The 27,426-nt window shown below is 37.8% G+C and overlaps 1 protein-coding gene across 4 annotated transcripts in view; it reads right to left on the minus strand.

Moving 5' to 3' along the window:
* Positions 1-425: 425 nt before the first annotated feature.
* LOC110980625 (uncharacterized) overlaps positions 426-27,426 on the minus strand; it is a 50,125-nt gene continuing 23,124 nt past the window's right edge. For 3 of the 4 annotated variants that reach the window (XM_022237484.2, XM_022237486.2, XM_022237485.2), the window contains exons 2-4: positions 22,297-22,962; positions 9,278-9,519; positions 426-5,850 (exon numbers count right to left, since the gene is read on the minus strand). In XM_022237484.2, coding sequence (XP_022093176.1) covers positions 5,755-5,850; positions 9,278-9,519; positions 22,297-22,948 — 990 coding nt within the window. In that variant the 5' untranslated portion in view covers positions 22,949-22,962 and the 3' untranslated portion in view covers positions 426-5,754. Of the gene's footprint in view, positions 5,851-9,277; positions 9,520-22,296; positions 22,963-23,847; positions 24,849-27,426 lie in introns of those variants that run through there. The other variant, XM_022237487.2, reaches the window with a different exon arrangement.

The following is a 27,426-nucleotide window of genomic DNA, read 5'->3' on the forward strand; positions in this document are numbered from 1 at the left end:
CCAACACGCGATAAATACGGCCAAGACGATTGCTTTATGTCTAATTCTCCGTCAATCAATACAACCAGCTATTGTTCCGTTTGGAATTGTTTGGTGATCCCTGTGTTTACGTCTGGTACCAACACACTGAAGCCTCAAAGTTTACTCAGTGACAATACATGACCACAGTAAGGTGTTTATGCAATGACATGATGAAATAAGGATGACATTCAGTCTTCATAATCTGAAGATATTGCAAAGTACGAAATGGGCGTAAGAAATAACAAAGGGCAGAAATCACCTGCAGCAAAGGACTAAGATCGATAGTAAATCACGATTAAAAGAGGTGGTGCCAAACTTCAACGTGCGAATCTAAGGAGGATCTGAAATCTTCGGCGTAAAAATAACCCTTTGCACGAAATAAGGTAGAGACTTCGAGCATATAGTAAGTTTATCAATTAATTGTCTTTAATTAATTCAATGTTGAAATATTGCAAATAATTAAACATTATATACAATAAATTTACAGTACGAGAGCTTTAAACTTACAAAATTCATAGTTTACTGATTTTTCTACTTTTGTAACAGAAGGGTCAAAAAATTTTATAATAAGCTGTACATATTAATTACAAACTTCGCTTATCTTCAATTCTCCTGACCAAAAACCATAATCTTCATCACAAAGAGAAATAAAACCTGGCAATTTCAATGGTTCCAAAACAATACATCCTGAACGTGCCACTAGCGACAGGTACGCCTTATTATAATAAATATTAAAAGCAAAAGACAAAAAGGAGTAATAAATATTGAGTGTATCGCGAACCAAAATTGCACATGGTGTCTGCAAATTGGGAAGAGTTGGTAACCAATATGACTGCCACACATCAATGCATGATAAATGGATGATAGTGCACAATAAATGTTTCTTCATACATATTTTTCTACACATAGTTAGCAAATTCTACATGCCTTTCTGCATCGTTTCTTTTAACTCTGGAAAAATGTATTCCGAACAGACGAAATTCGGCTAGCACATAATTACGAAATTCTTGCTTTAGGCCAATACCTCCTCCTCAAACAAGCCAATGAAAAATCACTGCCACTCCATTCAGCAATGCTGTATTAAATTCGTCAAGATACTATCATGATGTCATTGTCTATAGAGCTATCTCTTCAGATTGAGTTGGAAGCACAAATGATCACAGATATCTGCCGATTCTCTCAATGATATGCCACCGAAAAAAACAAACAAAAGAAAAACAACACTGTACGTTTATATAAAAGGTACCCATAAACAATACTTGTACAAATCTCGTCTTGTAAATGACCCCAGACAAACTTCCAACTACAATCAAATCTGACTTAATCACTCAGACTGGGACAGATTCCATTTTTCAGAAGGGAGATTACAAAAACTCATATTAATTTTGCTCAGTGAGTTATCAAACTGCATGTAACAAGGAAAAGGAATGTAATTCCGAATTTCAATTTTTCGAGGGGCAAGGTGTGGGTCACACGAATCAGAAACATATTTTCCAAAATTGAAAAGATAAGATTACTTTTCAGCAACGGAATTGAATAAAAAACTGAAATGGACTAGGTGTATTGATGAAATGAAGTTAGAATTAACCATGATTTTAAATTATCACAGAAAATCTGGCCCATTTTTTTTAGAACAGAGAAGTGACAGTAGCTAGCAATGCTTTCCATTCTAAATAAAATGAGTCACAGCAGAAGTCATTCATGCATTTACAGCAGAGATCTACCTGTAAGTTATGTACTATGTTACAAAATGTATCTAAATTCGGCAATAATTTAGACTTTCTAACTCTCTCAAATGCTGACTGGCTGGTGCTTAAATACTTCGAACACTTCCAGTTTCTTTGGGCTCAAGACAAGAGATATGCAGACCAGTATCAAATCCATCGACAGCCACGCAGAAACTGAGTGATAATAGTCGGATGACAAACTCAGAATCAATTATCACAATATCACGAACAAATACATCAATACTCAAATTTCAGAGTATCAAAATGCCTTCAAAACTTTTCCAAAGCTGTCTTACATACAAAATCAAGTGCAAAAAAAGGTCACTTCATTTAATTTGGTAGAAATGCTCAGAGTTTATTCAATCTTAAATACTGGAATGGCATCTGTCTTCGTCAAGTACAACCATCCTCTCCAACACATATATCCTTAAAAACAAATGTTAACAAACCTTTTTCTTTTCCTGAAATTTTAAATTTACTTTTGCTTTGAAGAGAAAAGTCTGGAGAAGCAACAGCACCAATCCAAGGAGGAATGTTGGGCCATTAAACACCCACACATCTTGGATTTCTATCTTTCTGGGGATTGTCTTCCCATATAAACCAATCTTAAAGACAACTGTACACATACAAGTATTAAACACCATGCACAAATGATGCAAATGATGAAGAAAATCAACTGTGAACTGTAATGTGGTTTCAATCAGATTTCATCAAAATTGGAATGTCATCAGACAAACTTTGTGGAAATGTTCAAAGGTGCATTCATTCAAACAAAACAAAAAATTAGTACCTCAACTCCCTATGTAATGTGAAAAATAGATCGAAATTGGAGGATTTAGGCCCACTGGACTTCCCACCACAATCATGACAGTTCATTATAACAATATAATAGCACCATAGCAAATTTCCTTTAGCTGAGTCTAAAAACATTCACAATTCAATAAAACAAAATATATAAATAAATACAGAAAAGCAATAAATAAAATAAATATACACTTTGCACTTTTAACTTTCCATTCTATACCCTTGCTGGACTGGGTAAGCATTTCAATAAACATTCTCAATAACTGTAAATCTCAGCAAAGAACTTTGCCTGTTTGGCTTGGAACCATGTCTACACATCCTGTGCAAAAGTGCTACCATATTGAAGTGACAATGACTTGCATGGTAAAATCTAGGTCCAAAACCTGCTGTAGATTTGGGAAAGATGCAACCATGATACCAGGACTTCACTGTGTTCTCTCAAAACCTTGGGTTGAGAAAAACCCAAAGCTTCCTAACTTTGCTGACACAATTCCATCTACCCCCAAAACAATCTATACATAGCTGCTAATAGCCAATCAAAGGACGGCTTCACTAAAAAAATATCTTGGCAACGCCTACACAGTGCAACCTGCCAATCACAGGACGGCCTCAGCAGAACCTTGGATTGCAAGGTTTGAATAGTCATACCAGGTTTCTGACAAAAAGATTGCTCAAGAAATATCAGTAAAAATAAATCAGTCAAGTGAAATACAACTGTGTCAAATTTTACTCCATTTCCCTGTCAGTAAAACATACCAACTGGCACTTCAAAATGAAGTTATTACTTTTCATTTGTATTTTGTTTTCATCAGGCTGATAACTTTCACTAAATTTCTGAACAGTGATGATGATATGCTTTCTCATTTCAAACATTGGGAAACTGACTCAAGCTGCCATAATTTCCTCGCACCAACTCTTCATCAAGTTGGAGTTAAAAAGCATTATAATCCGCTAAAGTGAAAAAATCTTCCTTTTAGGTCTGTAGGAATCTGATACAAATCAAATGTGAACTCTATGTTTAGCGCATAGATTATCTAGCATTGTCATTTGTCTACAAATCAAATATGAACTCCATGTTTGGCGCATAGATTATCTAGCATCGTCATTTGTCTACAAATCAAATATGAACTCCATGTTTGGCGCATAGATTATCTAGCATCGTCATTTGTCTACAAATCAAATATGAACTCCATGTTTGGCGCATAGATTATCTAGCATCGTCATTTGTCTAAAATTATATTTCAATAGGATATATTATCCAGGTTGTCTCCTAGAAGTATTGTAAATACAAACAACAAAATGGTCATTATGACCCATTTCAGTCAGAAACAATCTCCACTAAACTTATTAGCTTCAACTTAAGTATAACTGACAGTTGGTGAAAGGTGTACAAAAATTCAAAGAATGTTTGTAGTTTAGTGTGGCCTCATGGATATCTGTCTCCATCTACTCGACGACTCACATGTTTCTGCACTAAAATTAAGTACAAAATAAATACACAGGCTTACTTCCTAACTGTTCAAGTTATGCTAAATAACATTTTAATTTATACACACATAGCAAAAGTTGGGCTCATTAATATTAAAGAACTATTTTGTTGAGCATGTTTATGAGGCTGCAAGATTGTTTCAAATGTTTGTTTTGGCCACTTAGGAATTGTTAACTGATTACTTATCTTTGGTGCATTACATTAGAAATAATTTCAAATCTTACTGTTTAACCAATCAGATAAGTTCAGTTATCTTGTTATACATTTCCTTTTGGCTTGTCAAAGAATTCAATTTTAATTTTATGAAATTAATTTTTGAGACAGAGTCTTGTAAACAAACTTATAATGGAACTAAAAGAATGTAACAAAATGTTTACTGAAAATGGTAGTTAATGCCCAAAATAGATGACCAAACTGAATTACTAAAAGGATTTAATCACTAACAGTTGACCACACAGTGCTTTGACCATTTTGTAACCACACAAACTATAATAAAAAGGACCACAGAAGGCGGCATTTTTGCTTTGTATGCCAGCCTAAATGCTTGGTTAAAAATGCCCATCGTTACAAATGGCTCTTATATAATATTAGCTAGCCACAGATGTCAGCTTACAAATACTGTGAAGGCACTGAGACACTGTGCCCCAGTGATATCAGCAAATGACTTTGTATGTTACAAAATTCCTTTAATGACCGAGGTAGCATCTTATCACAGTTTTTTAACGCTTAAGGGGAAATGGGAAAGGGATGAATCAATAAGCAGTTTGACACATTGAGCGTACTAATGGATACTACAGGTATCAGGACCCATGTATTCTGGTAATATATAAACACTTATACAGAAAAACAATCTTTTAGTTGGTATGTTTGTAAATATAAACACTGGATGCACTTCTGGTGTATGGTAGATAGGCATAGGTGAAACGTATGCATTTATCTACCATATTTGAAATGTGCTCATCAATTGTGGTTGGATAACAATCATCGAAACATAACATCTTCTTTTTTTTGTACACAATTCCATATTGACAGATTTAGAGACTCTGCAGTTGCTCAACAAATAACAAGACTAAAGCCAGTTTTCAGTATGGTGCACATTTGCAGGAAATCTTTCAAGTTCCAGCTGAATCCAAACGAGTCTCTTACAACCTGTCATAGGTTAGCACACAATGCGCTTATTGCAGTCCCATGTTGGCCAGTGATGTACGTGGCATCATAATCCTATTTTTGTTTCTTTATGCTGGCCTTTTTCCATTGAGTCGATTATTAACTAGAAGCCAATCCCTTGCAGACAGTAGCAAAATTTAGAAAAAGAAGTTTAAGTCTTCTCAAAATCACTGCAAGTCTTGCATGTAGTTACATGATACGTCTTGTTCACGTGTAGTTTGTTGTCACGGCAACTGTTTCAGTCCATGTTGGTGAGTTGTTATAGTCTGTCTGGACCAAAGTACACACAGTTTAGAGGCAAAAGCTCTGACTGAACTTTGGATGAGTTGTGATCTTGCAGTCAATCCTACTGGCATTCCTATCCCACAATGCAGCAGCATTCAATATGTACAGCACATGTCCTGACCCAAACAGGGTACAGACTGCTTTCATTAGCAGAAGTGGTGAGATTGACACAGAGCACCATTCTGGAATCCCACAATGCAGCATTAATAAGTACTAATCACATGACTCCTCCATTGGCTTGTACTCATGTTTGGTTGGTCCTCAGACAGCACTGCCCTCTCTGTGGCTATGATGATGTCCTCTTAAGGTGTTCAAGAGTCTCTGAAGGATGGTTTGCTGCTGTCTGGCACGCAATCTCTGCATAATTTAAAAAAGGGAAAATAAATGATTATACTATAATCCCAAAGGCCTTTAATTCCATTTCAGTTGCTGTACAGGAGTCAGATTTCCTTTTCAAGTTTGATAAGGAACGAAACTTTGGTCTTGGGGAGACCAGTCTTAACAGGATGACATTAAAGTGGAATAATACCAAATCACTCCACTAACTGTAGAATACTGAAGGGCAGTTTGCTTGTTTTGTGACCAATAAAACAAAGGTTCTGGATTGGTGGATATTATCAGTCAGACTTGAGCAGGCACTTTCAATAAGGCCTTCATTTCATTCTATCATGTGCCTTGTATATATCTTCTATTCTTTGGAATTTGTCCCTCTCCCCTATTGCTAACCTTCAGAACTGAAGTATATCCCCTCATATCTGAGAATAAAGTGAAACTATTTCAAATGAAAATTAAACGAATGATAAATAAACAAATAAATAAAACAATGTGAATTAAGTTCTACCCTTTCATCAGCATGACAATAAAATTGTGAATTCTATCGTGGAACAATATCACAATTCTGGAGTTTATTTGCAAGGTCCAACAGTGAAGACACGAAGCCAAGATTAAAACCAGAGAAAGTTCAAAGGTGCAAGGTCAATAATTCAAACAAAATAAAACTACTTATATCACTCATATTGATTTAGGTGTTTGGTCATTTCTCTGTCAAGATTTTGTTTCTTGAAGGCTTAAAAGTTACTTCTGGCACGTAGGAAGGAAAAGACAAGGCACATCCTTGCAAAAGGAAAAAAAGACCTTAAAATGCTCCATTGTTAACCAGTCAATGCATTATTGATTATCAATTATGGAAAAATTGCTGATTGACACCAATACATTATCCTTGACATGTGTCAAAAGGGTAATTAACCACAAGTATGATGATACCCTATGAAAGAGGGAGAGTCATAATCTCGCAGTCAGACTGCTGTTATTGATTAATTACACATGGGCTCTTTAGAAAGTAGATGGTATCAATGAGACAACCTTGGTGCCATACAAGGCATACAGGTCAACATGTACATGTACATGTCAATGTCGGTGTACACACAGGGTGTGGACAACTCTATGTATCATGACTCATTGAATGAAAATGAACAGTCTGATCTGCTACCAGCATCTGACTGGGATTGTTTGACGATGCTGTCATCAATTAGCAGCTGTGTTCAATTACCGGAAGTGTGGATTAATAATTCACTACTGGGTTTACATATTGGCATTTCAGAATCAATGTTAAGCAACACTAAAGGAATTTGATGACAAAACACACACTAGAAATGTTGGTTACATCCAAACCAGATGTTTGATTTTGAAAATAGGCCAAGTGCACACAAATATCACCTCAATATTTGCACATTCATTCAATATGAACTCATTTTTTAAAGAGAATTCAGAAATACACTGAGAAAATATGCTCATCATTTTGTCTAAATGAGTCACTGTAACTTTAATTATGAATAAATTCCAACAGGTGAAAGATCAAGACAGTACTCAGTTAATTGGCAGGTAATTGGTTACAGCACTACATGTAGCAAGAACACAAAGTCCTTAGAATATCAGCAGCCCAATTATATCAGCAGCCCAATTAGTTTTGTACAGACACTGATTGATGATTGCTTATTTGAGCCTAAAATACATCTTGAAACTCAATGTATGAGAAGAGTCTTGTCCAAATATTTGTAGGTGAACTTTAAAAATTTATTTGAATTCTTTTTGGCAGGTGTACCGCTTTAAGCCAAAAAATTAAACAATAAATACTAATGAGCATTTACAAGGCACCGGTATCTGCCAAGTAAGACACTCATTGTGCATATTGAGCACCATACAATTAAAATTTTGAATGAAACAAAATTCAATTACAAAAACAACACCTCCTTGATGTTATTTCACTTTCAATCCATCACACTCATTTCATATCCTATTTCAGCCATCTAATTGGCAGAGAAAACATAGTTATTACTGACATCCTGGCAGATTATTGGGTTTCTAAAAATCATCCTTATAGCTTGCCGTTTTTATTGTTCAGTGTGAGATATCCAGCCTCAGACATGATAAATCCCAGGTGTCACAAATGGGTTGTAATTCTTCCTGAAACTCTCCAAAGAGGATCATGTAAGCTTTCAAACAAAGCCTAAATGAATCTTATCCTGAAAAACACTGGCACGCCCCTTTACCCATAACAACTATAGCACTGGTTAACTATTAGGAAATGACGTTACCGTGCACTTTTTAAATATCTCCAAGGCAATTCTACAACAAAGTAAATGATGCAATGTAATGAACTACTTTATACAAATATAGGACTCCATTTTCTTGTTAACATTTTCCTATCAAACTTTAAGAGCAGTCAAAGAATGGAGAAGTACTGTAACATTTTCCAATAAAAAATCCATTAAGAAGTACAAAAGCCAGAGGTTGTCTAATACACAGATGGTGACCTCTCTCATTATAACCTTGACTAAAAACTGTAAATCTGGATAGCTGAAGGAATACAGGCAGTTGAGATACTTGGAGGAAATCAGTTCCAATCTTTACATTTGGCATAACATCCTTGCCTCAGGCTATGCAATTTAATGTACACTGAAATGCCAACTGTAAGGTAATTTGCCATATCCCCAAACCTCTAACCAAATAAAAGGACTATATATCATGGCTACAGCCTGACCTGGGCATTTCACACAAGAGTAACCTGCCTGTTAAATGCAGCATATTTTCAGCTTGGGGCGCTGGTATCATATCAAATTAGAATGCATCAGCCTGACCCTTTGGCTGCTTCACTTACTCCAGCAGCCATGATTGGTATCCTCCCTGTTACTGTAAAAAAACAGGTGGTGCAAGGGCACGCCATCTCGCTAATGAACAACCCGCAACAAAAAGCAAAAGGATTATAATTCAATATCCAGTAACTCCCTGTGCCTTCCAACTTGAAAAGATTATAAAAATCAATCCACTGGAGAAAAAAAAACATAAAATTGAGCAGGAGCCAAAGCTCCATTTTTGTAATCAAATGAATTTGATTTGCAAGATTTAAATCAATAACCTACAACAGTTGCACTGCTGCCGGAGGACGTTTATGAAGTTGAGACTTGGACATCATTCTATAAAAACCATGCCATGACACATTCAAATCTGCACCAAAGAAACTTTTTCGTCTATTAAAGCCAGGTGTGTCCTTTGATTATGATTGGAACTCAAACACACAGTTGCCCGTATGACGTTAAAGTGAAAAGACAATGAGAAACCTACCATCAGTGAAAGGTGCACAAATAATCAAGACTATTGCAGAAAAAATGTAAAAATTTTATAATCAGACCATGGGGCCATATTTTCCCAGGGAATCCTGAAGGACTCTCATCCCTCTCCCTTTTTGAAACCTCAGAAGACAAAGAAAATCTCATCAACTTCTCACCTGATGGTCGTGGTAGGACAGATGGAACTCATCACTAATCCTTCTTAGCTGTCTTCCTACCCTTATCTCTGGTCTCATCAAGTTGGTAGGGGCTGAGTTAGATCGGTCTCGGAAGGCTACAAGATCAGGTAGAGGCATCCCTAAGCTCCCTTGTGTGTTTTCTTCATTGCCTTCTTCCCCTTCCTCAACCCTCAGGTCATCGCCATTGTTCTCCGAGTACACCCGACTGCGTGCTCGTCTCTCTGCTCAAGAGAAAAAATAGAGAAAAAGTTGGCAATTGAGTCATTTTGATATTTCACTTATTCTCTTACAGAAACTGTCAAGAGGTTAAACCTGACATCTAAATATATGACACTGCTTGCACCCTCTTTCTCATCCTTATTCCTTATTTCTGAAAAAAGTTCTGCAAGGTTAATAATTTCCTGGGCTTGTTACCACCTCTTGTGTCTTGAGCAAAGGTAATCTTGCATTACACCTTGAGCACAGTTGCCATTTTTTCATTCGAGATGAGCTTTCCAACGAGACACCGGTTAAACAAAGTTGGTCCATGACAAGTTATAATTAATTTCAATTTGTTCAAATCAGAATGCAGCCAGAAGCTAGTGCATACATCTCAACATGACAAAACCCAATTGTTTGTATATGCTATACAGTTTCCAACTCAAAAGTGATCATTCACTATGTGTGCACATTGTGTCAAACACATGCATAATTAACATACTAGCTGGTCACATCACTAGATAGGAATAGTTACAGAATTTGGCTCAGGACATTTTGAGCTGCTGTGCGGTTAAGCACAATACTAGAAGGCACTTTTAAAATGCATAAAGCAAGGCCTGTAATTACAAAGAAACAAGTTGATTATTACAAGGCATCATTTTACTTCAAAATTCACTGAGAGAGGAACACCAATAGTTGGAAAAAGCATTGACAATATAGCAGTAATCATCAACAAGTACATATTTACAACTTACCCATTTTTGCACTTTGTTTATCACAACACATCTTAATCTATTAATCCAGATAACGAATCTCAGATCCTTTCTCATAGATTTTTAAACAAGAACTGAAATGTACACTATAATTACATGTTGCAATGCCTGTCACTACTAGCCTCAGCTAGTTTGTTTACAAGTATATAGCTATTAATAGGCATGACATCGTCTTTCCCCAGCTAAATGCAACAAAGGCATTGAAGAGACCAGTACATTTATTCTTCATGCTATGCATTTTGTAAACTCGTCCAGACAGGTTTGCCTATGTAATCCATGTATTGATTGATCTATGCTTTTGGTTAGTCATATTGTTTGCTATGTGCTTATGATTTCTTGCTTTAACTTCAATGAATATTGATTCCTGTAGCCACAAATTGTGATTCTATATGGGGGGGGAGACACAGAACTGAGGAATACCCCTGACAAAGGCTGTTTACTCCTAGCCCTAACCCTGCCAAACCCTATGATTGACAGCTGTATTCTGTGAGCCACGTCAGCAAAGGCTGCTTTTCCACCAGGCTCTGTACAGATTAAACCTCCTCTCTCAGCACCTGGTTACCCAGCCACCTAAATCTAGCTGTCTGATTGGCTCATGACATGCCAGCTCTAGCTAATTTACATACAATAGTTAGATCTGGGAGGTACCCTAAACCTGTAGCCTGGGGACAATGCCTAAAAATAGTCACTCCCAACTAGCCTTCAGATAAAAACTGAAAAACAAAGCAAACATATATCTACAGGCCTCTGACAAACCCTCACTGCCCATACCAGGCCATGCAAATGCGTAGGGAAGATTTCATAACCACAAATGGGCATAAAACAAAGCTTTGCATGAAGATATGACTTCACAGTAGGATACATCTACCTGGAGGTAGAATAATGTAGAATAATGCTGGAAGTTTGCTGGCAGCTTGCCAGAACATGATAATGACATTGTGTTTGATGGGTTTCATGACAAAAGTCCCTTTGAGATGAGTGATAATGTTTTACATGCACCTCCTTATAATTCAACCACTAAATCAATCCACAGATCTGTTGGGGGTTCTTGTCAGACAAAGGTTCATAAAGAGTTCAAGTCAGCATTCAGTAGGACAGAAACTAACTCTGCTGTGTCTACCAACATTATTACAGTCAACTTTCTGATTTTCATTCAAGTCATGCTGTAGCCAAATAATTTACATAAACGTAATAAATGTACACCTGTGTAAAACAATGCTTGTAGAAACATAGCAGATTCATGGACTATAAAATGAAAAACGAAATGCTTTCAAAAATAGTAGCACAGTTATGATGATGATCCCATAAATGCGTCAGCTCCACATGTACCTCTGTTGTCAAACAAATGTACATTTCTTCTCTTTTCCTGTTTATCACGAATGACTACTCCCACTGCAAACCACACTTCCTTTCAGCTAGGCCTGAAACGGATATTATATTTAATGGGCTACCTTTGCTGTGTTATATAGGGAGGCAAATCGGCTAAATGTTTTAGCAACTGATTTCATGAAACCTTACGCCATGGCCTACATGTAACTCTCTACGCCCCATTTTATGGCGTAAGTCGCACCAAATTATGACACTTTTCATGAAAGTTACACGAGGTTTAACTCTGAGACAATGCACAACAAATTAAAGTACAATTCATACAGTCATAGTTTTAGCAAAATGTAAATTAACTATCAGGCCTGTCACTGCTCAACTTATCAAGGTATAAATGAGAAACACAGATTTTTTGTGTTAATTTTGGGGAAGGTAATGATATACTTGTTTCACTTGAACAAGATTTGTTCGGAAGAGTTCTAAAAGACAAGACAAAACCTGTTTTCTAATGGTGGGCTAATCCAGTTAATTCAATGACTGTTGTAAGGTTTCAAAATTAAATGCTGCCAGAGAGCTGTGACAGTGCTTGTCCAAGATGTTTAAAATAATTAAAGCACTGCACAGTGCACCAAGTAATGGGAGCTTGTTCAGCCCCAAACTTTATTGTACCTTGCCTGCTCATGGAACTTAACTCCTACATGTTCCGGTAGAAGCTTTGTCAAATCTTCAATTCCACGGTGTCAAATTCTGTTTTTGTGAGGAATTTGGGAACCCAATTTCATGTTTGGAAAATGCGCAATTTTGGAACATGTGTTTAATATATTTATTTCTAAGGTGACTTTACAAATGTACTGGTACATGTAGTTATTCAAGCATAAATAATTCCTAAGTTTGACCAATTTAGATATGAATGGAATAGCCTCTACAGTTTCTTTCACAGTTTGATTTTAATCACCTTCATCATATCACCCTAAGCCTTCAATTTAAAATTTCATTCATATTTTTCCCATGTTTGAGATGAGCAATCTTTCCGTTTCACAAATTTCCTGCCTTGCGTGTCTAAAAACACAACAGCTGGTAGTCTTCACACCAACTTCCCCAACACTGAACAACCAATGCAACTCCTTTGTTTGGATTAGCATAGCTGAAAAGCTGCAGACTGCATCATAAGGTCATGTAATCATTATTTTATATTCTTTATGATTAAATGTTATTGATTTGTGTATATATGTAATTCAGGGAGTTGGTGCGTTTTATCTTTCACTGATAAAATCCTGTGGTGTCAGCATAACAAATGGTTATATTTAAGCAACAGTTGGTTCAACACCTAGGTTAACTATGAAAAGATATTGCAGAGCAAGTCAATAATATGCCAGCCTGGCAAGCCTAAATGTTTTTACAATAATCAATTGTTAATTCTTACATGAGAGATACATGTACATGTACCAGCTGAATAAATTGTCTCAAATTGTAAATGGATGATGCAATTATTTGTCACCAACAATAACATCTTCGGAATTGTCTATTCCACAAATAAGAAAGGGTTTATGCAAATCCTCGGGGGGGGGGGAGCCCCTAGTGCAGTTACCACGGCGAATAATGCTGTGCAGACTCTTCAAAGGGGACTACACATGTGTTGAAACACAGTTGCTGTGGGGACAAAAACAAAACAAAAACAGTAGGGAGACAAGTCACAACTTGGTCCTAACTTTTGTGACAAGACAATTGTTCCCTCAATGCTGTGAAGGCCTGCCTACTCAGTACCCTTCCTTGCTTACTATTGAGGGGGTATGGGTAGTCCAGGGTTCTAGGCAGGCATTCAAAAGCAAATCGGGCCGATATGAATAGGATGTTTTGAATAGGAGCTGCCCATCTATGGGTTTATATGTCTGTGATAATACCCCACTCCTCAGCCTTGGTTCAATCAGGCACATGCATTATGGAGAGATACATGTAGCAGGAGGGTAGGCACAGCATACTGTGGCTGATGTTAGGTTTTGCTGAGGAGGATGCAGAAAAGATGAAGATGGGGTGAGGCTGGGAGGAGCTGATTCTGTAAAAAGGAATGTTCATGTATTCTACTGATATTTTATCACATTTATTTTATTCCACCACATTAAGAAAATTCTATTTCAAATAATTTCACTTTGTATATATGAATATCATTATAGCAGGTTTCACGTTATTCTGTTACCCAGGTTATCTCAGGATTAACGAAACATTTAACCCCGAGATTACCCAGGTAATTATGAGTGTTCACACTAGACTTCTTGGGGTTAGAACTTCTTTGGTTCACTGCCTCAAAACACCACTTCCCGGGTAATTTCTAACCCTATTTGTGAGGTGGGTTAACCTGCTAATCTCAGGGTTAACAGCAGCCTTGAGACAATTCTTGGGGTTACTTTCAGTAGTATGAGTGCTTGCTGAGTTTTCTTAAACTTATTTTTTGTCACGTAACAGTATGGCCAGCACTGCCTTGTGCGAGTTGCTGATGTCCAACACAACTGGTTCTCGTTGTAATTACACTATTTTTACTTGTACTTTATATGGAGGACACCAATCTATGTTGGCCATTAAAGAGCACATGTACCTCTAAGTAAAACATGTTTTCTCTGATTTTATCTGTTCAAATAAAATATGGAAACATCCAAATTGAAGGCAGTCAATTTGTCTTCAGAGTTTAACTATAACAAGCTTAAAAGGGCTTTTTTTCTGTTCACGCCAAGATGTGAATTCTGAATGTAGACTGCGTCCTTTAGAGAAAACGAGGGGAACACTTGCCCTGTGTTCGTAGTGAATAAACCCTTATGCATGCCAAACAATGGCTATATGCATTGTTTGGCATGCACAAGGGTTTAACTGCTACAAAAACAGGGCGAGGGTTCCCCTCGTTTTCTCTGTTTCCTCCAAATGATGCAATCTACATGACCATTCAGAATTCGCATCTTGGCATGAACAGATTAAATCAGAGAAAACATGTTTTACTTAGAGGTGCTTTTAAACTTGTCTTTCTAAGTTTGTTTTGTGCACAAGATATGCAAACTATAACCAAGGCACCAGTCTTGGTTGCATGCTGCACATATCAACCAGGTACATAGGGTTGCTCTACACTAACAACGCACCTGCAAAAAACAGTGCAGGGCAGCAATAGTGATGTGGGTGTTTCAGTGGAAATTCAAGATTACGGTCAGAAGTTCTGTTTTCTTTCCAATTTTACAGGGGTTTGCCACCTTTGCACCTTCCCCCAAAATGAAACCATGCCTTGAATTCAGCTCCAGGAGTCCGGAGTTGTGTGAAAAGAGCTCAAATTGTGATAGCCCCACATGTAGGGCTATAGTGGCTCTCTTTTAAAATCTGTTGCCACCACAGCCCTACTTCAAAGCATGTCTTAAATACCTGAAATCCAAACTGCAAGATTGTCACGAACTTTGAATCCTAATATCTTCTGAAATGAGAATGACTTGACAATTTTACTTACACCGGCTTATTCCTCAGAGTTTGGACTTTTATATAAGCACTCTACAACTTTCCCAAACCATATATATATTCCGATGTATGACACCTTGAAAAACCCAGTCTGTGATATTTATATGCTGACTGTGGGCGACCCCATTTTGAAAAACGAAGGCAGTGCTCTGTGTGCCGGAAGTCAGGGCACCTGACAAGTGCCGTAGATGCATAATTCATGTTGTCACAGTATTGCTTAGTAATAAATTGCGCACGCACTTTGCTAGTGTACATGCAGTACACCCACAGCATGTGTGTGCTGACTGCAGAGTGCACTCTTGAGTTGTGACTGTTACATCGCTACAGCGCCCTCCAAAAGTGCTGTTTTTTAGCGCGAAGATCCTACTAATGAAACACTTCAGAATTTCTCTCAATAATCTTCTGGTGTTTTCTGCTTCTTTCTGCTTAACAGCATTCGTTCCGAATCTTGATTCTTCTGATATAAATCACCTGTGAGTTTAGTTCTTGCTTCAAGTCTTATTATTGTAAACACCCTTATATCAACATCTTTGTCGTTTGTTTGTATTTTCTATATCATGTCTTGGGGGCTGTATGCACCATGTGCAATGCTTGTTTTCATATTCAGTTTGCTCGTCTATATACCCATCCTCGATGTTATTTAGTTGTCTGCGCTAAGGAGAGGTGACATAGAATTTACTCCTCAGCTCTTAAGTTTTAGTAACTGTTTTTTGAGTTTATTTAATCTTGTTGTTTGCTTAAGGGGTCTGTTGATCATTTGCCTCCCAGGTTACACCACATTTTGATCTTCACTTAATAAGTCTATTCTTGGCAGCTTAGCTCTGCACTCTCGGAGGCTACGGTTCTGTAAGTTTTAACCGTCCAACGATATTACACATGCATTTCAGTTCATTTAGCCTGCATACTGTTAACCACTTTTCATGATCTTGTTTGCTTATTCTGTATAGATAATGTTGAGTTCAAATATTTTGTATTCTCCTCCACTACATGTACACTGGTTGTGTGTACACTCGCTCATGTTCCCATTTTTTTCAATTGATTAATTCCTGGTCTATTTCTGTCACTGCTTTACACACTGGTAGTCGATTTGTTCTTTTCCTTTCCCATGTTATTTTACATAAGCTAATTTGTTTCCTGCATTGGTTATCAGTATCACATTTTACCACATTGGCTTAGTGGATGTTAATTATTTGCACATGGTTTTTATCCTGTTAATTTACAGTTTACCATATGCGAGATTATCATCAAATATAATATTTCAAGACCTGAATCCGATGTCTCGTGTGCTGGTTGTCTAACTGGATAGGGAGTCCCCGTTACTCGCTGAGGCCAGATTAACGTGTGTGTGGAATGTGGTACAGTGGCATGCATTTTAATGTTATTCAAATTTAATTTCACCGGTTCCTTGTTCGTCTGTCATGCAAGGTGACAGGGAACCAGTTTTATATGGTACAACCTATACCAGAGTGCCTGTTGGTCGCTTTGAAATCCGACGCACAAAGCGCTGCCTCCATTTTTCAGAATGGCGTCACCCACGATCACAGGCGGGTTTTCAAGGCACCATACATCAGAAAATATACAGTTTCGGAAGGCTTTAGGGTGCTCATATAAAAGTCCAAACTCTGAGAAATATGCCAGTGTAAGTAAAATTGTCGAGTCACTTTCATTTCAGAAGATATTAGGATTCAAAGTTTGTGACAGTCCTGCAGTTTGGATTTCAGGCATCTGTGGTGGCGACAGATAAGAGACAGATTGTAAAAGCCGGAGAGCCACCACAGCCCTACGGGTGGGGCTAATATCGTGAGTACATGTACATGTGCATCTGCCACTTCCAAAATGGGATGTCAAACACTAAAAACTAGAGATAGATCAACTGGTAATCACCAGTCATAAACCAAAAGTATTCGTTTTCAATTCAAGGAAGTCTACATGTACATGTAGTTGAATGCTTTGACACGTCTATCCTATGTAATCATGATAAGATGCCAGTTTTAAACCAACAAATTTCCTGTAAATGCACACTTTACAAATGGATTATACCTTCATCTTTGCACGAATCCTTTGTCACAGGTTGCACTCCATTCACTTTCCTTTCTGATTGATCCATGGCTGACAATCATGATATACACATTCCAGACTTGGCTGTCCGTCTGCAATAGGGCGTGCGCAATCAGTAGTGCAGTGCTTTCATTTATCCTCATGTGGTTGGTCAACTACATGTACACGTCCATGTACAACACAAGCTTTAACTGCACAATGTATGTCGATCATGGCCTGTAGTGCTTCATGGTCTGTGCTAAGTACAGACATAATTAAACACATACCATGATCATGTTCATCCTATACATGCACAGTACATGTGCTTAACTTCCACTCGCTCAGAAGATTTTAGAACCCTGTGAATGATCACAGATTCAAGCACCATAAACAATATAGAATGAATATAATGGCATGCTAGCACTGGTATACTATGATGTTACACACAGCAATGTCCAGCAAAAGCATCAAACTCAGGCAGCAATATCTCCATGCATGTACAGGTACTTACATGTATGTACATGTATAATAGCTATTGACCTGTGCTCACAGAAATTCTTTGTCACCGTACACAAAGTTATTTTGAGCATAATATACTCTGTGGAGTGCATATAAAGAGAGCGCTATGCTTCCAAGTGTGTAATAACAGGTTACATGTAGATTGAATTGTCAGTAACTATAAGCTTGAAGTACGTTATACCGGTAATAATGAGTACTAGATTGTAAAAACGTACATTACCCAGTTGCCCACTATGAAAAAAAATTCATGAGCACAATTCCTTGCACGTTTGAAGTTTTTTTATCAAGTTTTTTTTATCAAGTGAAATGTTTTTAAAGTTGGGTCCCATGGCTGTTCAAAAATTTCTCTTTCATTCTTTTTTCTTTGATACATGTAGTTCATGAAGGCAAACAGCTTAAAGTTTGTTACTTCAGGTACTTTGATGTTTTGTTGAAATCTTATCAAATTCTGTCAAATGCATATTGCACAACAGGGTGGCAATTCACAATTGTTATTTGCAAATACTGAATGACTTCTTATCAACTGAATAAAGCCCTGGTATGGTATTTGAAAAGATCTACCTAGACAACCAATATTTTATTGAATATCCATGCCAAAGCCCTTAAGTTATTATAGACGCGTGATTATATTTGCAATGAGCTGATATCCATGCAAGGTCACTTTAATAAGTGAATACTCCTGTAGACTGCACTGAGGAAAAGAGAGAGAGAGAATAAGAGAGTAAAGAAAGTATGCATGGAAGCATGGAAGGCACTGTATGTACAAGAACTGATTGAGCTTGAGTTGGTATTCAACTAACAATAATGGGAACAGATTATGGGCAAATGTACAATGAAATTATGACTGCCTATGAATGAAAATGCTCATATAAATTATTCATAAAAACCATCCTTTTGAAAACCAACTGGCTGTTTGCTGCTTGCTTACAGCTCTAAGAGTGATATTAGTCCTTTCAGTTCTTGAAAGAACAACCATTCACCAGAACTACATGTAAAGACAGTGAAACACACGTAACTTCCAGTGTTTGGGGTATTTTTTCCCTTCCTTTTTAATTGAAGATAATCACTTTTAATTAATTCGTCCCTTTTATCATGATTCTTTTTCAGTAATTGTCATATGGGTGAATTTATACTTATGTCTCACACACACACTTAATGAAGAAACTATGGGTACCATAGTGCTAAAATATTTTAAGATGAACATTAACACCAAAAAACATATACTGTTTCCCCAAGATATTGATCTGTCTGTTACATGGGTGACTGCTTTCATTCCATTCTTTAAAGTATTAAACCGATAATGGTGTGAGAACCTTGAACTACTGATGACCACATCCTGAAAATAAAAACAAAGAACCTGGACAAGGAAATGGAAATCTTGCGACAAGATTACCTAACCTGGGAAAGATGATTCTTCCACTTTGATACCATCATGTCATTATAGCCAGCAAGATTTAAGTCGTATTCACACTGGACTTTTTTCCCATGGGTTTCACCAAGCCGATGGTAATATTAAGAACTGGGCAAATGTGATGACCACTGTCCGCACTTGGACTTTTGACACAGGAAAATTTACCGAGACTGCAGGAAAAGTAACCGAGCTGGCAATGCAATGACTTATGAGGGCGCTTTGCGTAACCTTCCTGCATGTATTTTCATCCTTTGACCCCATGTTACTGTCCTCATTATCATCTGGAAATGGTGCATTCTTAACACCAGTTAATGTTCCAAAAGTATCAATAACCATTCCTGCCATGATTGTTACCATAAGAGGAACAAATTTAGGGGAAATATTCGCCACATGCCATACTGTGATGAAACGTGCAACGCACATGCATAGTTTCCCTGTATGATACATGCTGTTGTGCTTGAGCCAGATGTACGCTCTACCGGTCACTTTCCCATGCTTTTACCAACTTGCACTGTCCGCACTGGACTTTCCGTTGGCCGGTAGAAATGACTGCGCTGCTCAGTAAAAGTAACCAAAAGGAAAACTTCATGGGATGGCGGCACGGGAATTAAAATGGGAAAAGTAACCATTGACTTGGTTTGACCCAAGAAAGTCTAGTGCAAACACTGCTTACTCTACTGCAAGGATGGTGAAGGTGCTACAGGTATGGACGGACATGCACAGGGGTGGGGTGAGTGTACATGTATATGTGTAGGCCTACAGTTACCTGTATGTGAGGGGGAGAGGGGAATATTACACATAGTACATACACAAGCACATGTACGCACCAGTTAAAATGCTAAGGAAAATGATAGCACAGACTTTACAAATATTCTAACTACACGTACCTAGCAATTTCGGAAAGATCTCAACCCATGGTTGAAAAATATAACTTGATCTTGAAGTATTTTTAGAGGAAGAAGCGTTACAGATGGACCTAATCTAAAAGCAAAGGTTGATGTAAATAGCAGAAAATAAAATGGACTATTTCATGGTACGTGTGATCACACTTGCATACACATGGACATTTTTTAAATATGTATTACTGTTTTAACTTAAAGCATAGAGGAAGGAAAATGCTTAAAGTAGCTTTTTCCTCCAAGGTTTAGGTTCCTTGGCTGAGATTATCTGTAAATACAATGGCTACTCAGAGGCTCTGTTAACATAAGGCTGACTGTAAAGGAGTACAACATTGGCCGTGGATCAAAACAAGATCCAGTGACCTACATCAGCACATATGTAACAGATTACCAAGTTAAGGTTGAAGATCCCTGCTAACAAGATGGCTTGAAATTCTTTACAGATGTGTTAATTCATTGGTTGACCTCATAGTTAGGTCAACTGAACAGAAACAAACAAGGGACATGCTGACTCACTCCTGCATTCTCAAGGGTATCTCATCCTCAACAAATACCTTTGGAAGATACTGAAATTTCCACAACTATTCAACTTCAGGTCCCTATAAAGCAGAGCTTACAGCATTTGTGTATGGGTGGGATAATCAAATCCATCAACAAGTTTGATTACTTAGCTGGCACTTCCCTACTGCAAGAAGTGGTGTTCTCTGTTAACATTAAAGCTGACATATCTGCTAATTGCCAAACTGACCTTGCATCAGGTCAACCACTGACCTTAGGTCAACATTAGCATGTATAATAAACCTCATTGTTCCAAGTTTAGCATACAATCCAAGCTTGATATGGGAAATTTGTGTACATTTTCATTATTGGGGGGCAGATGTTTATAAATAGAGTGGACAAATATTTGTCAACAGACAACCCCTTATTCAAACTTAGAGCCATAAATTCTTCAGAAATATTCAGAACTGAAATGCTGTGACCCCCTTAAAATTCAGGTTAGATATCTGCCTGACTGGACTGTGGTCAGTACCATTGTGAAAGCTGAGGTAGTAGCTGCCATTCTGATAACTGTACCAATACCAATACATGCTGACACTCTGGTTTCTCGAATCACATATACAGCTGAAAGATCTCTAAAAAATGCAGAGTGAAGGTTTTTAAAGCCCCTTCAAAACAAAAAACCTTCAAAACCAAACCTAGCAACTTTGAAGAAAGGCTGACAGCACGCGATAACCTTTTTTTTGTCACGATGCAATCAACTGATGGCAATGATCCATAACACGCATTCAGCCAAAACTCCAGGAAATTCCTGCCGAGTTGTGAATAACAAAAGTATTCCGTCTAAATAAAAAAATTCAAAAACTACATTGGACATACATCAGTTTTCACTCCTTGTTGGTTTAATACTTCACTTCCAGTACATTGATTGCTCTTTGTTTCCTCTTCACATCTGTCCAATGCTCACATATCAGAAATGTTCAGCAGCTGGTTTCATGTGAAGCAGACAAGTCTAGACATGCTTCTGAATATTATTAAATTTTCCCTATTATGGTTAAGTGCATACATACATGTGTATGTGTGCACATCATCATGAATTCCAACGATGAACAAAAGAGCTAAATTCCCTTCTAAAATACAGCAGATGCATCACCAAGACAACAGGAGTGAAGCATCCCCTTTGTTCCACTAAATTTCTAAAGAGAAGCTTGAACTGGACATTGTTAACTTGAGCAGAGTTCCAGTAATTATGTGCTTTCCATATAATTGACTGACAGTGCTGATTCTGAGTGTCATTTACACATGTACATGCATATTGCTTCCTGTGCAACATTTTAAGCTGGTACTGGTCGCCTTTGTGTAGTAATGGACTTGAAAATATACTGGTACAAAAATGGCTTTCGAGTATCTGAGGAGAAAAAATCAAGAGGTTCCATTGGACATACCATTAATTGACTCATCATGTAAATATTTAGACAGGAAGTCAATGGTTGCATCCCACTAAGTCTCCCTTTCATCACAGTCTTCTACTGTTCTTTTCAGAATGCGTTCTGTATAAAATGCACTGTACATTATTGTACATCTGTGGAACTAATTGTTCATGCGTTGAACTAACAAACTTGAATGAATAACATTATCAGATGCTTCAGTAATATCATTCATCACTGCTCACAAATTAAATACTATCAAACACTCTATGTAGTTGTTGTATACGCTATCAGCTGCCAATCCTTAAAATATTTACAGGTAATTTGAGTGAGGTGTGGTTAACTCAACTATTGAATTTAAGAAATCCAGCTTTGATGTTGGATTATTGTGGTAATTAATGTGACTGTTTGAAAAGTACATTCTCACCTTGCATTTGTAAACGCTGTCGTCTAATGTGCTGGCTCCGGGCATCATTCGTGTTACCTGACATGCTTGAAATCCGTAAACGGATTAGCGTCTCACAGAACACTGGAGTTGATGGGGTCTGTGTAGAGGCAGATTGGAAGTATCGAGGGGCGGAACCATAACCAGATGACAAAGGGGAGGAGTCACAATGGGCTCCAGGAAACATGCGCCCGAGGTAGCTCAAGTTATGTGTGGGTGTCCCTCCGGAGCTAGTACGACGTGTTCTTGGGCCTTCTTGGCCAGAATGGCTTGGTATGTTTATGGGTGATGATGTGGCGTTATTTGTCTGAGAATGCACTGAGGCACTCAAAGGGGAGGAGTCAAAGCTTTCAAAGGTATCAGACTCCTCTTCTCCATCCATCATCACCTCATCATCTGATATCTCCACATCGATGCAAGCATCATCAAAATTCTCCTTCTGCATCATCTGTATTGTCTCTGAATCCAACTCAATGGTCACTTTGTTTTTAACTGGATAATAAAGTGTCCCAAGCCAATACTGGTTACTGCAGTCAAGGTAGGTGTCGTTGGTCCAACAGCATTCAGGGAATACCTGACCAATGTCAGTCTGTTTGCGTAGTCGGGTCCGCACTCGGATCTCCAGCTCACTCATAATACAGCAGTACTCTGTTTGATAGAAAAGACGATAAGATTTTGAAAGCAAAAATCAATATGGACCTGAGTCACAACTGGCCAGACAATTGACAGAAAGAAGGCTGAAGATGATCAAGGAGACAATACCAGGAAACAATACTGTCCCCCCCAAAAAAAATCAATAGTAGCTGCTACTATAGAACAATGAGATTGGTACACTACTCATGCAAAACAAGATCTGACCAAAACTGTAAAAGAGACAGCCTTAAGTACTTAATTGTAAATAATTCTACCTTGGAGAACTGCAGGTCATCTTCAGTTTTAATTTGACCAACATGTGTGTCAAACGAACCACTAAACTGAAACAAGGCCAAAACAAAGTTTCTTAGGGACCAAAGTATACACACTCTGAAGCATGTGCGGAAATTTTCATTGTCCATAAATGTCCAATGAAGATTATGGCTATTCTTGGCAAGCCACAAGATCTGCAGTCCTTCAATCACAAATTGCACAGGCAAAAACTTCACAGACCCATACCAAACAATAATGTGGGCGTGTCCAAACATGTCCACTGTGCCCCATCACTTTCAGCCAAATTACTTTTCTTCTTTCCAAAATCCTCTTTTTATATTCAAAGGAATGTGTCTGTACTAAGCCGGGCCAATAAGCTAAGGAGGAAATTACTTTGAACTTTTCAACTCAATAACATCGGTGAAGGCCTACAGAGTGCAAAAATCAATATCCAAAGCCTAACCTCTGAACACAAGTTGTTTAACTTGTACCAGATGGTTACAGTGAAATAAACATACATGATGCATTCAATAACTGCATTCTAGATGACAATTCACACAAATGCATTAGTAATGTGGCAGAAGATTAAGTACAAACAACTTTATACCCATGTGCACAATAACTCACATGAATGAGCTTACTAAATTGTGGTATAACAGGCTCTGAACCCGTTCCTCTGCACTTTCATTGAAATAAACCACATTGAAATCAGCAACCCCAACTGTCCCCACCCCAGGTCTGATGTAACACCTGAAACTCCATTGAGACCCTGTCTGGCCTCTCTTCCAAGTCTGGCACAACACTGAGCCTGTGATTGTTGCTGGGCTGTGCACACAGCTTTTTGCGGTCAGTGATCTTTTAGAACAACAACCCACGCAGACAATAGAGCAGGTTCCCAGGCTGATACTAGCTGCAGTTGTAAACACAGTTGGTTCAGCCAGAGGTTAGCTGTACATTATTGCCTACTCTCCCACTGAGAGTCAGTTAAGTAATTTACCAGTCAATGGAGACCAAACTAGTACAGTATATGTACTGGTCTGGTACATCACCTGGAGGTAAAAGCTGGCATTTGAATATGCCGACTTTAGATCTTTGTCAGGCACTTATCAAAGAAACTGTGCAGAGTGAGAAATAGGAAGGATTGCAACCGCCTGAAATACACACAATATTTGGAATTTGAAACAATGAAAGCAATTCCAAAAATCTACTGTTCATCATTGCTGCTAGCTGTGCAGGGTATCGTCATACTCCCCTTTTGAAAACCGAACTCTGCACCACAATCTCAACCACAAAACCTGTTATGCAAATACTTTACTTGAGTGATGCCCTTCTTTGATGGCACCAACCTCTTCAACTCCCATTGATAATGTGCATATACATGTACAGTAAGCTGCTCTATGACTTTGGGGGAGTCATACACATGCAGAGGTTAACTCTCCGCTTACTATCCAGGTCATAATGCTGACCTACAGTACAGGTCGGCAAATAACAGACTTGGATAAGTAAACAATGGGTGTATCCTACCATAGCTCGCATGTGTCAAATTTGTTTAATTGAGTGAATGCTAAACCATTCAACAAAAATATTCAATTTGCCATTACAATAAGTGCTTCAGGATTAATTTCTAATTCTCTCTTTTTAAGTCCAGAAAAAAATTCAGGAATTATGTTACCAACTTACATGTAGTTTTCACAAATTGAAACAACTATTTAAATTCCAGTATTCTGTAAATTACAATAAAATTTTAGAAAGTACCCAGAAACATACTGTTATATACCAGTACATAAAATAAGAAGCACTGGGAAGGCTTGTACATACCCCTGGGTGCAAGGAAGAAAGGAGCTTACCTGCATAACGAATTGCACTTGTATTTGGCTTTTTTTCACTATTACACCCCTAAAGTATTCCACATGGGAAAAAGTTTGAAGTATTCCATTCTACATACTGGTGCATTTAGGTGAATGGTTTCCCAAGAAGGGAAATCAAACTGATGATCCAACTCAATGGAGAGTTAAGTAATGTCTAGCAGGGGCACTATTTGGATCATCTGGCTGGTGTGTGTGCCCCTAAAGTTCAAGTTGCCTTGAAGTTGCACTTTAATTGCTATCAAATTGAGCATGACCACATAAAAGTTCATGTGACCTTACTCAGGACATGCACATTTACAGGCTCTGCATGTATTTACTTCCAGTCAAATCCATCCATCAATTGGATTTGTTCACAGTGCCGATAAAAACAGAGGAACATCTGGCTATAAATGGTGAGGGACTTCCATTTGCTAACTGTCATGATGGACCCCCCAAGAAAAACCTCCACCCATAAAAACCAGATGACAATTAATGCAACAGCTGGCTTGCCCCATTTCAACCAAACACACTATTTGTGATGACTGCTCAAAGTCTCTAAACCACACACACAACACATCAATTAATCATGTAATTATTGATTGTCTTATTAATTTCTGCAGCTGATGCAATATGAATGAAATCTACTAGTTGTTATACTGGGCCACACTCCTTCATGACATTTGGATGATTAAATTCCACAGTTCTGCTTTCCACTCTCCTCCCTGTCACTTAATTGTTTCCAAAAAACAGTAACGAGGACAAATTGTAGATATTGTTCCCAGGGAGGCATAAAAACAAAGATCAGTATTTTTAACACAATAACCAAGCAGAGGTACATGTACATACATGCGAACATAAAAATACTTGACAGCTTTCTCGCTGCTGTTGTTGTTAAACTCTACAGTGAAAAACTTTCATGACATTTTACTCATACGTTCTTATTCCATTCTATAGATGTTCAGAATGATTATTCAGGGTGTTAAAGAGCACCTCTAAGTAAAACATGTTTCTCTGATTTTATCTATTCAAATAAATTCTGAAGTTGCACGTAGATTGTGTCATTTTGAGAAAACAGAGAAAACGAGGGAACCCTCACCCTGTATTCATAGCGGATAAACCCTTGTGCATACCAAACAATGCAAAACAATGTCAAAACAATGCACAAGGGTTAATCTGCTACGAACACAGGGTGAGGGTTCCCTTCATTTTCTCTGTTTTCTCTGAGTGACGCAATCTACATTCAGAATTCACATCTTGGCATAAACAGAAAAAAATCCTTTTAAGATTGTTATAGTTGAGCTCTGAAGACAACTGACACTGTGTTCGATTTGATGCTTCCATATTTATTTGACTAGATAAAATCAGAAAAAACATGTTTTCCTTAGAGGTGCTCTTTAAAACTTTTTTTTCTTTATCAGTTTTGTTGACTTGTACAACAGCAGGTTAGCAAGGGCATACATGAACAATGATGACTCAACTGATGCATGGCACAGACAAACACAGCTAAAGAACTCAGTAAACACTCTCTGTGCATGCTGACAAACTACTGACCAATCAGGGGGTCACACATTAGTACAAGCCAATCATCAAGGGGCAATATGAGCTATGGACCAATGAGAAAGTGTGGTGTAATCCAGCTGCTTCGTACAGGCTGGGACAGTGGGTTTTTCCAAGATGAATCAGAAGTATTATGGACCAGGATGACAAGAAGCACAGTGCCGGGGATTACTTATGGCCTTGGGTTAGGAAGCCAACAACTTAAACCTGTGAATGCTGTCCACAGACAAGCTCCTTATACATGTAGTACCATCCCCTTGACAAGTTGCGGTGCTGAATGAAGTCTCATACCTAAAAGATTCAGGGAAAATCCCAAAGCTAATCGTCTTTGAAACACAGACTACTATGATCATTATTTTTTTGTCATGAACAAAGAAAACTCAAGCTGATTGCCACAGAGCAAATGTCTGTTTGAGGCAGAAATGCTGCCCAAAATCTTGACATGTGTCTTCCTTGTTTACAAAACTTTACCTGTTACAAACAATAGCTTAACTTGATACTGGTAGATCAATAAGGTTCTTCTTAATCATTAATTGATGCACTTGTTGCTAGAAAGTAACAACACAGTTCCTCACTAAATTATTCTACACCAGTAACCTGGTGCTGTGCTAAAAAAAACTGTCACATGCTAAACAATCATTTTTACATACTAGACGTCTGGGTTTGACCATAAAAAAAAAGGACAGCTGGGAACTGAAATTTTAACTATGATCTCAATTCTACCTTTAATCATTTCTTTCTTAGATATTAATAATTTAATGAAATTATGGTAGCATTTGAACATTAAGGTGAAAAACTGCAG

The sequence above is a fragment of the Acanthaster planci genome, linkage group LG01 (assembly GCF_054643075.1).
Source record: "Acanthaster planci isolate LZ-2023a linkage group LG01, COTS_SCS, whole genome shotgun sequence".
NCBI lineage: Eukaryota > Metazoa > Echinodermata > Asteroidea > Valvatida > Acanthasteridae > Acanthaster > Acanthaster planci.